The 13204-nt window shown below is 36.4% G+C and overlaps 1 protein-coding gene across 2 annotated transcripts in view; it reads right to left on the bottom strand.

Annotated features, from left to right (window-relative positions):
* SDK1 (sidekick cell adhesion molecule 1) overlaps nucleotides 1-13204 on the bottom strand; it is a 901672-nt gene that overhangs the window by 534713 nt on the left and 353755 nt on the right. For both annotated transcript variants that reach the window (XM_081298615.1, XM_081298616.1), the window contains exon 2: nucleotides 10278-10437. In XM_081298615.1, the coding sequence (XP_081154741.1) occupies nucleotides 10278-10437 (160 nt within the window). The remainder of the gene's footprint in view (nucleotides 1-10277; nucleotides 10438-13204) is intronic.

Here is a 13204-nt window from a genome sequence, read left to right as displayed (position 1 = left end):
AATTTTACCTTGTTGAGTATTAGATATTTTTGCATTTCCTATAAACGTTCCTGAGTTTTGTTCTCTGATACTCTAAAGATACTTGAAAGCAATGTGATACTTTGGTCTTGTTTTCTAAGACTTGCTAGGTAGGACTAGAGCAGTAATTTCTTTAGGACTAATATTTACCCTCCATAGACTCAAGACAATCTGTCTACTCTATTCATAGTCCTGAAAGTTTGGCAGCTTTTCACTTTGGCTGGTGAGGACAGGCCCTCTATCCATTCCTGGGCAAGCATGGGAGCTACTCTTCTGAGGCAACTCTTTCCTTGGGCTCGTATAGTTGACTCAACAGAAGTGATGAGGATGGGGACTATCTGCAGGCTTCCAGAGTCTTTTCCAGGCAGCTCTTCCTTTCTTGTATGCCATGCTGGAAATTTTAACTTGGTCAATGTCTCCAAATTTTCAGATCTCTTCAACTCTGTAAGTCCTCCACCTGTGTTCCTTTTTCAAGTCATGGCCTGGAAATTCTTTCAAAGCAGCAAGATGAGGGCAATTACAGAGCTCATCTTGTTTGTATTTCACCTCTCAGGGACCAACATCTTTCACTGAATGATATTCAGTGTCTTACAAACCATTCTTGCATATCTATGATTGAGCTTTATCATTGATTCAGGTAAATCTAATCCCTGTTAGTCCATCTTATCCCAGGCTGCTAGGTTTAGTGGAGCCCAGAATGAGAGATGACTAAGCATCAGGATTAAACAGCATTTCTAAAGTAACCCTTCCAGTTAAGACACATATCACATCCTATCAGACATTACCAGAGATATTTGTTATAAACAAAGATACTGTGGGGAGTTTCTAGTAACTTCACAGGAGAGTTGTGCACAGATCCTTAAGGTTCTAGAACATGAGGATCATGTCTTATGCAGCAGGGAACTATATACACTGAAAAGCACCCCTAGTGAGCTTAGTATAAACCAAGAGTGCTATCAGGGATATTAGGAAAACATACAACTTAAGGTAAATGTTAGAAGTAAATCATTATCAGAGCCAAGTAATCTTAAGAGTAAGGCTACTTTCTCAACTACACTCAGGCCTCATCAGTTGATGGAGCAGTTACAGTTGGGCCTGGGTTTATACAATGTCACCTCAGTGCTGAAAACAGAGATGCCACTACCACAGTCTTACAGGTGGCCAAAAGGAACACAGTGAAGGAATATCCTCTCAAGAAGGGAGAGTACAGCAATACACTTGGGTCCTTATCTTTTGACAGGAATGTTTGAAAAAGGAATGGCTTAAAAATTGATATAAAGAAACACCTGGGCAACAGAAAATACTTAGCTAATGGGACAGAGGCTTAAGAGGAGTAAGAATGGAAATTCTGAAAGTAGTCACATGTCAACAGATCAATGGAGATGGTTATAAAATATGGAATATTTTAATAATACTAGAGAGTTTCCACCTTGAATATGGTATTCAACAATTCACCGGACAGGATGACTCAAGTGTGGAAGTAATCTAGACTTCCTCACAACTACTGAAGTGTTACATGAGCAAATTAGCAACACTAGCAAGGCCTGAGGCCATGAAGAGATCCTAAAGAACTGACTCCTCCTTATCAAAGCCAATCTGGCATTTGTCTGGCATTTGCACTGTGAGCTGTCAAACCTGACAACAGTTCAGACTGATGCTGAGCCCTCGCTACAGCACCCTTTTCTAAGTGGTCACTTGACTACATGATTATATCTGCCACTTCCAACACGGAAGCATGAAGTGATGCATTCCTATCAAACTTGGTATCTGTTCTGGATGTGGATCTGCCTTCCAGGCTCATTGACACCATCTGGGGACTTAGACAACACTTAATCTTATAAGCCTGGTAGCCTGCACAGCACTGCCTCAGATGATGGACTCATTTCACTTCCAAAAGGAGATGTGAAAAGAGGTGCTTGACCAGGGGACCCACTAGTCACACTATCGATAACATCAACTGGAAATAGCAATGCTAATAGAACATGGAATTAGGAATAACATTATGTAGTGTCGGGCACCATTCTCCAAGATATATGTGTTGAACCAGTTGATCACAACTAAGGGATCAAGATCTCACTGGCCTCTATCCCCAGGACCTATTTGCATTTCCCAATCTGAAGCTCTTTTGGATCAGAGGTATTGATTCTTAAGGAAACTGTTTCCCACTGGCAATAAAGTAAGGAATCAGAGAATCTTACCATATAATTCACTCTGGTCACTTTGTTTTCTGCATGCCAATATCACTCCAAGAAATCAGTTACTACTTTTATAGAGGCAACTAACCTAATTACCTAAGAAGCAGGGTTGGTGCCATATGGTGGTGAAGAAGAGGGAATTCATTGAGGTTTCTCTTAGAGCCAGTAAGATCATCTAAAATGACAAGATCTATGACCCAACAAAAGCAAGGCAAATAAAAGCAGAGGTAAAGGGTTGGATCAAGCTACCAGTAAGCAAATTAGACCAACTGAAGTTCTAGATGAGAGTTAGGCATACCCAGAATGAGACGGAGAGAAAGGCGAAACATAGGATCAAATAGAGCCTTGAGACTTCCCCAAATAAGAAAAATAGCTTTTTATTCTAACTCTCTTAAAAGAAGTCCTTGTACAAATTGTAGTTAATTATTCTCTTGGAGTACACTCTTTAACAGTAGGTACAGGTGAACTGAGTGGTTCAATAACAGTCTCAATGCTATCATTTTGGCTATACCTTCAGTCTGAGCCACTGCTGTGGTCAGCGGTTCCACGTAGTATGGAGTGGCTTTATGCCAGTGCAATTGGCAGCAAAAGTGTCTCCACCCATGCCTCATGTTTCCTGGGGTTCTCTGGCTCCACATCCAGAATGTTAATTGAGTACTAATGCTTGAGCTAGTTAGAAATCAAGGCCAGTGACTGTAGGGAAATATTTATCTATCAAATATGGGAGCTGATAAACATTTTCCACAGTCACCTGTAAGGGTAGACATTTCTGAGATACATTTCATAAGGCTCCAGAGAAGTTCCAAGTGAGACTGGGATGCAGCCACTTACAATGACCCCCATGTTGATAATACATGCCTTTGTGGGTTTTCCTCCTTGTTTCTTTGCCCTGCCCCACATTAGCTTGAATGTTAGGGGCACATCTGCATTCATTTGATTACATGTATTTTCATGTAAATCATGATCTGGCTTAAAATTTCCTGTGGAATATTTATTTTCATACTACTAACTTGTTAGTTTTGTGGGATTCTAAAATGTCCTCATGCCTAGAAAGCAGAATTCCTCTCCATTATTCACCTAATGTTTTAAAAGTTGTTGGTATTCTTTTTATATTACTAAAATTTGTTCTAATTAGTTATACATTACAGTAGAATGTACTTTGGTATATCATACATATATGGAGTATAATTTCTCATTCTGTTAGTTGTACATGATGTAGATTCCCACTAGTCATATAGTTATATTTGTACATATGGTAATGATGTCTGATTCACTCTTCTATCCTTCCTACCCCCATGCCACCTCCCCTCCCTTTACTCCCACCTTCCTAAAGTAACTCTATTCTTCCCTAGTCCTCACTCCTTATTGTGAATTAGCATCTGCATATCAGAGAAAACATTTGACCTTTGGTTTTTGGGGACTGGCTTACTTCGCTTATAATGATATTCTCTAGCTGCATCCATTTACTAGCAAATGCCATCTTTTTCCATTTTCCACAGTCACCTGTAAGAGTAGACATTTCTGAGATACAAAAAAGCATATATATATTATATATATATATAATATATATTATATATATTATATATTATATATATTATATATATAATATATATTATATATATAGTTTTCTTTATCCATTCATCTGTCCAAAGGTACCTGGGTTGGTTCCGTAGGCTAGCTATTGTGATATTGTGAGTTGAGCTGCTATAAACATTGCTGTGGCTGCATCACTGTAATATGCTGGGATTACATTTAAGTCCTTTGGGTATAAACCAAGGAGTGGGATAGCTGGGTCAAATGGTGGTTCCATTCCAAGTTTTCTGAGGAATCTTCACACTGCTTTCCATAGTGGTTGCACCAATTTGCAGTCCCACCAGCAATGTATGTGTGTACCTTTCCCCCCCGTATCCTTGCCAACATTTATTATTGCTTGTATTCTTCGTAACTGCTATTCTGACTGGAGTAAGAAGAACTCTTAGAGTAGTTTTGATTTGCATTTCTCTAATTGCTGAAGATGATAAACAATTTTTCATTTATTTGTTAATCAATCGTATTTCTTCTTCTGTGAAGTGTCTGTTTAGTTTCTTAGGTCATTTATTGATTATTGGTATTCTTTTATGTTTATATTTTTAGATGAGCTTTAGAACAATTTTCTCAAACTATCTACCAAAAAAATCTCATTGGAATTTTTTATTAAAATATCCTGCGGCCTGGGATATAGCTCCAGTTGGTAGAGTGATTGCCTTGCATGCACAAGGCCCTGGGTTCAATCCCCAGCAACACACATACACACACACAATATATATATATATATATATATATATATATATATATATATATATATATATATGTAGTAGGTTTAATAAGAGACCTACTGATAATAGATTAAAGGTGTACAATAATTTCAAAGGAAATAGAATTTTTACAATGCCTTTGTTTCCTACTAGGATCCTCTTTTTTATCTCTCAGGGAGTCTTTGTGTGATTTTTCTTCATGTTGGTTCTACTCATTTTTTATAAAAATTATTTGCAGGCATTTAATAATTTTTATTGATATTGGAATTTTTTCCCTTTTTTATAAAACATAAGAAAATAACTTTCCTTTTAACCATTCGTATTCTTACTGAAATGAAAAAATAAAGATACATCAAATTTCTATTGTTGGAGTAAACTGAAAAAGAGATAGGTCTCATAAGAAAATTGTAAGATTTTCAGTGGTTTAGAGTATCCAATTATTCCTCTTTGTACAACTTAATATTGCACTAACATTAAGAAATTCTTTGCACATGCATACACAAGTACACACATTAAATATAAGCATAACATTTTTCCAAAGTAGAAAGTAATTTACAGTAAATATTTTCTGGAAAAAATAGATGCAAATATACCTAAGACACTCATACAAGCTTGGCTTACCTATTGAAACTACTATCAATTTGCCAGTGTCACTTGTGCCTATATTCAGAATATTCATATGAAACATAAATTTTAACTGCACTGAAACAGCAAAGAAAATGCTATTTTTAAGCAAAGCTAGAAATGGTGAAACTATTTACTTGCTGTTTATAAGATTAGCATTGTCATAACTGATACCAAAGAAAGAAAAATAGTGGCTCACTTTCAGGTAAGAAACGGGTACCACTTTCATAAAGAATCCACATGTCCCAGTTTGAGATTTAGAAAGGTGTCACAAAGGGTAACATATGAGAGCTGAAGACGCTTACTGGAAGAAAGTAGATGAAAGAGTCATTGGAAAAAATAGCATAAGATTTTTGGACAGATTTTATATCTTGGAAAAATGATAACAAAATATGATGGATTTCTGATAACCCATCTGAGTACATCAAGCCCTCAGTGAATAGAATGTAATTCATCACATCTACCCCAAACCATTCTTCCTCCAGAATAACCCCTTCTTTGTAACAAGTTTCCAGTGAAATGTAGTAAAGCATTTACCTCATTTCAATGGCCTATACATAATGAGTCACTCCCTCATTCTTTCTCAATATAACCAGCAGTGATTGTCTGGTAGTGGCCTATCAAGGCATTTTTCAAATGAACAGGCAAATTTGCAAGTGAACGGAGGAAGGCAAAACAAAACACCTCAATAACTTTGAAGTTAACACCAAAACTGTTCTAGCCTGTTTAAGAAGTTGCATATAACAATGACACACTTGTTCATTTGGGGATTTCAAAATAAAACTATTACACAACAATTTCAAATACATACAGAAGAATGCAAATAATATTGTGATTTGACATCTGTCTTTATCCATGTTCAGTAAAAAAAGTCCAATAGATAGAACTTCAATATTTTTCTTTTTCAGTCTTACATCCCTAAAGTGTAGTCCCACAGAAAGACACCTAGTGTAGCTGTGCACCTTTCCTCTGTGAAGTGGGAGAAATACAAGGAAAGGAAAAGACAACTGGCAAGGAGCCTGTATAAAAGGCATGTTCTTAGGCCACTTAGTTCCAGACTAAGGAATAGACTTAAAGATAAGAATCATATGATCATCTCAATAGATGCAGAAAAAGCATTTGACAAAATACAGCATCCCTTTATGTTCAAAACACTAGAAAAATGAGGGATAACAGGAACATACCTCAACATGGTAAAAGCTATCCATGCTAAGCCACAGGCTAACATCATTCTAAATGGAAAAAAATTGAAAGCATTCCCTCTGAAAACTGGAACAAGACATGGATGCCCCTCTTTCATCTAATCGCCAGAGCGATTAGAAAAAGAAATTAAAGGGATACAGAGAGAAAAATAAGAACTCAAACTATCACTATTTGCCGATGACATGATTCTGTACCTAGAGGATCCAAAAAATTCTAACCGAAAATTTCTAGAACTAATAAACGAATTCAGCAAAGTAGCAGGATATAAAATCAACACCCATAAATCAAAGGCATTTCTGTACATCAGTGACAAGTCCTCTGAAAGAGAAACTAGGAAAACCACCCCATTTACAATAACCTCAAAAAAATTAATAAAATACTTGGGAATCAATTTAATGAAAGAGGTGAAAGACCTCTAAAATGAAAACTACAAAATGCCAAAGAAAGAAAGTGAAGTAAACCTTAGAAGATGGAAAGATCACTCTTGATCTTGGATAGGCAAAATTAATATTGTCCAAATGACCAGACTACCAAAAGCACTATACAGATTTAATGCAATCCCAATCAAAATCTCAATGACATTTCTCCTAGAAATAGAAAAAGCAGTCATGAAATTCATCTGGAAAAAATAAGAGACCCAGAATGGCCAAAGCAATTCTTAGCAAGAAGAGTAAAGCAGGAAGCATCACTATACCAGACCTTGGCATGGTATTGGCACCAAAACAGACCTGTAGACCAATGGTACAGAATAGAGGACACAGAGACAAACCCACATAAACACATTTATCTCATACTAGACAAAGGCAACACAAACAAATTGGAGAAAAGATAGCCTTTTCAACAAATGGTGCTGGGAAAACTGGAAATCCATAAGCAGCAAAATGAAATTAAACCCCTATGTCTCACCATGCACAAAACTCAACTCAAAGTAGATCAAGGACATAATTAAACCAGAGACCCTGCACCTAAAAGAAAAATTAAGTAGGCCCAAATTTTCATCATGTCATATTAGACCCCGACTTCCTTAACAAAACTCCTAAAGCACAAGAAATAAAATCAAGAATCAATAACTGGGATGAATTCAAACTGAAAACCTTCTTCTCAGCAAAAGAAACAATCAGTAAGGTGATTGTTTAGAGAACCTTCAGAACGGGAGCCTACAGAATGGGAGCAAATTTTTGCTACATGCACGTCAGATAGACCACTAATCTCTAGGATATATAAAGAACTCAAAAAAACTTAACACCAAAAAACCAAACAACCCAATCAGTAAAAGGGCCAAGGAACTGAAAAGACACTTCTCAGAAGATGATATACAATAATTAGTCAATAAATATAAAAAAATGTTTAACATCTCTAGCAATTATAGAAATGCCAATCAAAACTACAACTGGCCAACCCCCCAAAACCAAAGGCCAAATGTTTTCTCTGATATATGGATGCTGATCCATAATGGGGATGGAGGGGATCATGGGAGGCATGGAGGAACTTTAGATAGGGCAAAGGGGAGGGAGAGGAAGGGAGGGGATATAGGGGTAGGAAAGACGGTGCAATGAGATGGACATCATTACACTAAGTACATGTATGAAGACACAAATGGTGTGACTCTACTTTGTGAACAACCAGAGACGTGAAAAATTGTGCTTTATATGTGTACTATCAGTTGAAATGCATTTTGTTGTCATGTATAACAAATTAGAGTAAATAAATAAATTTTTTAAAAAAAGGAAACTGAAGGCCTAGACCAAAAATTTCTTTCCCACAATTCGTAACATGTACCCAACTTTGAGAACCACTGTTACAGATTGTGTGTGTGTGTGTGTGTGTGTGTGTGTGTATCTCACTACTTTTCTTTCTTTTTGTGGTATTTGGGATTGAACCTAGGAGTACTCTACCACTGACTTCATTCTCAGCCCTTTTTATTTTGACAAAGAGTCTCACTAAATTGCCCAGGCTGTCCCTAAACAATCCTTCTGCCTCAGCCTCCCGAGTCACTGGGATTATAGGCATAGGCCACATTGCCCGGCCACAACATTATTATTATTGTTATTTTTTTAACTAGGAAGAATAATCTGGGTTCCTTTGAAACATTATTCCTTTCTTCCTAGGGCACATGGAACATTTTGTCATTTCATTTTCATGAGAATCCTGTGATGGATGTTTTATTATACTCATTTTACATATGAGAAAAATAAGATCAAAATGGTTAACTTCTCTAAAGTCACAGAGACAGCAAATTGAGTAGCAAATACTTGAACTCAAATCACTTGCTGTTCAAGTCCATTACTTACACATGGATCTCATTTCTAAGTTTTCTATTTTATTTTTGCTTTTATACCCCTATTAACAAACCAAGCCCCATAATGTCACATTATACTGTAGAATGTTGCCTAGATTACTTGTGTGCCAGAAAATATGCTGTTTTATATACATTATAACCTTCCAATGCTTACAATAATCCAAGTGAGTTGTCACTGGCTCCATCTTAGAGAGCCTTATAATAGGAGCACAGGTGGATGTCCAAGGCCACAATGCTAATACTAACAGGTAGTGGAGTGAATTCTAACCTAAGGATACTTGATTTCAGTGTGCAATGATAATTCATGATAAATTAATGAAAAATGATGATAAACTGCTCCCCCCAAAGCACATAATTTTAAAAAACAGTAGGCCTAATAATTTAAGAGGAGGTGACAAATTCATATGTCTATAAAGAGTGAGCAGACCATGGAAACAAGCAAATCAAGTATGGGGGTGATAAGGCTAAGAGGGCCAGAGGGCAATGACAAAAATAAGAGTTATAGGCTAGTACCACATGGTCATTGCTTCTGTGCTGGGCTAAGCCCAGGTGGCCTGTCCTCTGCTGACTGTTCTATGGAGAAAGAAAAGCAGGGGTTTGGGGGTTGGGGTTGTGGCTTAGCAGTAGAGTGCTCACTTAGCATGTGTGAGGCCCTGAGTTCAATCCTCAACATCACATAAAAATAAATATATAGGGCAATATATATATTTTTTTCTTTTTTTTTTTAAGCAGGGGTTTCACAGGAACACTCACTGCTGGCAATCAATAAAGTGCATGTGTGTGGTGTTTAAAACACATTCTGCACAGGCCACCAAGGTACATCGTCTGAAGTAGAAGAGGACTGGGCTATTCCCTGTGTTGAGTTGGCGGCCTCCCATACAGTTCATTCCTTCTTAATCCACTTATGAGAGACTAGGGCATTGCTGACTTCTGTTTATTTTGGAGCCTCTTGGGCTCTGCAGGCACCACTAGCTCTCTGACTTACTCAGAGCTGCAGCATCAGCCTAATAGCCCCGATAGAGAAATGTAGGTGAAACAGCACAAGCAAAGGAGCTCTCAGGTCCTATGAGAAGAAACTGAGCCTTAAAAGGCAGTGCTGGGATGCTTCCTGGGTGGAGTAGCACTTCATGCTTATCATCAACTCCAGCTCTCCCCTTGACCTCTTCCCCCAAGTGGTGCTCCTTCCTAACCCAACTCAAAAATACAACTAGGAATGTTTTTGTTGACTGCTCAGAGTTCCAGAAAACTACCAATCTAAAAGTTACTATTCCAACCTAAAAGTTACTATTTAAACATGTATAGCCTGTTAGATAGGAATAATATTTCAGGGTGGAGACACTGCCACAGAAAATTAAATTTATCATGCTAAAGCATTATGTGAATTCTCTATAACTACACTAGATTTTGTGTAGCAGTTTCGCTAATGGGCTTACTCTTAGATAATGACAGACTTCTACATGAAAATACAATCTATATCAAATAGTAAATCACATTCTAATTACATGTTCAAATCTAGTCCTCTAATCCTTAATGCATTAGAAATCCAAGCCAAAAATTTCACCCCTTGTACTATTATGACCAATAAAGGAAGTATCCTAAACACATAAACCTGAAATGGAATCTTATTTGCAATCAATCAATTACTTATATTCGCTGCTGTAGGTGGTGAGCTCACTGTCATTGTGCATCCACTTGAATTCCAAAGGCCAGCTCCCTTCTGCAAGGCAAGTGAGGACAAGGCGATTCCCTTCCAGGTGCATCTGTGGTAGGCCTGGCTCTGTTTTAAAATATGGTGCAACATCATCTGAGATTTAAAAGGGGGGGGGAGAGAAAGAAAGAAAAACACTGAATAAACAATTAATAAATCAATTATGTAAACAGAATTTAACCTTAAGCTTTCAACTCTGAATCTGTCAACAAAACTGACACAGGTACATTAAAGTGGATTGGAAATAATAATGGAGAGCTTATATATCCTTTATGCATATTTTCATATGTTTTTTTCCAAATGTTCTAATTTCACCTTTTGCTTTTCTCAAAAGAACAGACCTTTAAGAACATTAGAATCTCATAATAACACACAGTCTCTCAGTGACTTTTAAGGAGATATAAAGGAGGAAACTTGTGGTATAGTCACACAATGAGATATTACACAGCAATGAGAATGATACGCCTAAGTTTTTTTTAGGTGTCCCTCATCTAGGATAATGGGAAAAAATGGGTTAAAGATAAGAAATAATGGATGTTTGGCCCATTTAAGTAGCAAATAGTCCCAGATCTGCCAGAAATATGCAACAGCCCAGACGATATTTCACAAGGCCAAAAACTCAATGGTACCACTATTTGAAAGCATATGACAGGTTCATCTAAAGTTTTTTCTATTTATGATTAATACTAGCTTATCAAAGGGACATATCAGGCAATCCCTGCTCATACAGGTCTTTGGTTTTAACTAGGCAATCTATTTTCAAAGTAACAATCAAGGGTATTCAAAGTAACAATCAAGGCTATGATAGAGAAATTTCTTCACATAGGCTTCAATAGATTTTTAAAAAGTGACAAGGATAAGTAAGATTAACATACATACACAAATGACATGACTCATAGTCTAGCGCTCTCTCTCTTCTCTCATACACACACACACACACACACACACAGTCTCTCAGTGACTTTTAAGGAGATATAAAGGAAGAAACTGGTGGTATAGTTACACAATGAGATATTACACAGCAATAAGAATGACACAACTGTTTTACATATGGTACCATGGATGAATTTCATAGCTAAAATGCAAAATGATAGAATCCAGATGGATGGAATTAAAGGTGGAGTACATGCTTCGATTTGCAAGCTTTTGTTCAGAACCAGGCAAAACTACTCTAAGGTGTTAGCAGGGTAAGTATTACCTATGGATGATAGAGAAGTGATGAAGAAGGGCTTTAGAGAACATGTGACATAGACTTATCTATTTTGTGGAAATTCACAGAATTCTCCACATGCTTTATGCTTTCATTGCATATATGATTTTGTATCAGTGGTTTTTTGTTTGTTTTTTTTTAAATGAATGCAGGGCATGTGGCTCCTACATCTAGTTCCATCCCTACTTAGATATATGACCCTGATCAGGACAGGTGAACTTGTTTCTTTCTTCATCCAAAAAATAAACAGAATTAGGTGACCTCTCATGTTTCTACTAAAATCCCGTAAGATCCACCATGCAGTCAGAATCCACTACTTCCAGTCTACCTTTCAGGCCTCTGGCTCTCTCTGCTCCATGCAGACTTGTCTGCTTTTACATTTCACCAGGGCAAAGATCCCCCCGCTCCCACGGCCTGCATTTCTCCTTCCCTTACCTGGGATACTCTGTGCAGGCTGAGTTAACTAAGGCTCCTCCCCATCAGTATATCCTAAATCATTATATTTATTGCAATCACAATATTGTATTTGTATCAGAGTTTCAAATTATTTATAGATTATGCCTTAGTACACTTCCTTTCTTAATCATTTCTGAATTCCCAGTATCCATTACAATGCCAGAAATAAGACTAGATAATAAATTTGTATAAGTGAATAAAAATAATGGCAGTTAAGAAAAAATATAAGAAATAGCTTGCATTTATTGAGTAATTAACATGTATTAGAAATTTTCCTAAGTGTTTTATATAAACTTATTTACTTTTGCAAAACCCTATGAAATAGGTATCATTTTCATATCTATTTTACAGAGCAGTAAACAGAAGCACAAAGAATTTAAGTAAACTGCTCAAGAACGACCCAGCCATAAATGGTTGTCATTATATAAATCCAGATCTAGAACTCAACCATTCTATACATATGAATCAAAATGTTACAAATTTCTCAAAAGCAGGAATTTTCTTCTCAATCCATATCTAACTTCAAAGTTTTGATAAGTTAGTTTGTGGACTTATTTGGCTGGACTTTTAAATTAAATTACTATTTCTTTAACAAATTAAACATCAAATAAAATAACAGTACTAAAATTGCACATAAAGTGTAGTTACACATGAAACTTTTGTACATACACTAATACTAAATATATACAATGTAAATATATTACCAGCACTCCCTGTCCACAGGTTCTACCTCTGCAGATTCAATCAATAGCAGGTAAAAAGTATTCAGAAAATAAACTTTCCTGTACAAGACCTTTTTTCTTCTTGTCATTATTCCCTACATAGTAGGGAATTAACTAATTAACTATTTTTCTAGCATTTGCACTATATTAAGAGTTACACATCATCTAGAGATGATTTAAAATGTATGGGAGTATATGTGTTATATGTATATATATATATACTACACCATTTATAATCTATGGGATGTGAGCATCTGTGGATTTGGATATACACAGTGGGGCCTGGAACTAATCCCCAATACATACTTAGGTATGATTATATAATTTGTCTTTGTGTTGACCAACTATACATAATTGATACACTGGTAGGACTGACCACTTACTAGTATTTATTAATTTGTTCACTCAAATAAATAAATGGTAAATTGGAACTGTGTGGTCAGAACATATAGTAAGGTGACTTAAACTGGTCAAT

The sequence above is a fragment of the Spermophilus citellus genome (assembly GCF_964194105.1).
Source record: "Spermophilus citellus genome assembly, chromosome: 6".
NCBI classification, from domain to species: Eukaryota; Metazoa; Chordata; class Mammalia; order Rodentia; family Sciuridae; genus Spermophilus; species Spermophilus citellus.
Note: the sequence above shows the minus strand (reverse complement) of the source record. Positions and strands in the feature narration are given on the sequence as shown.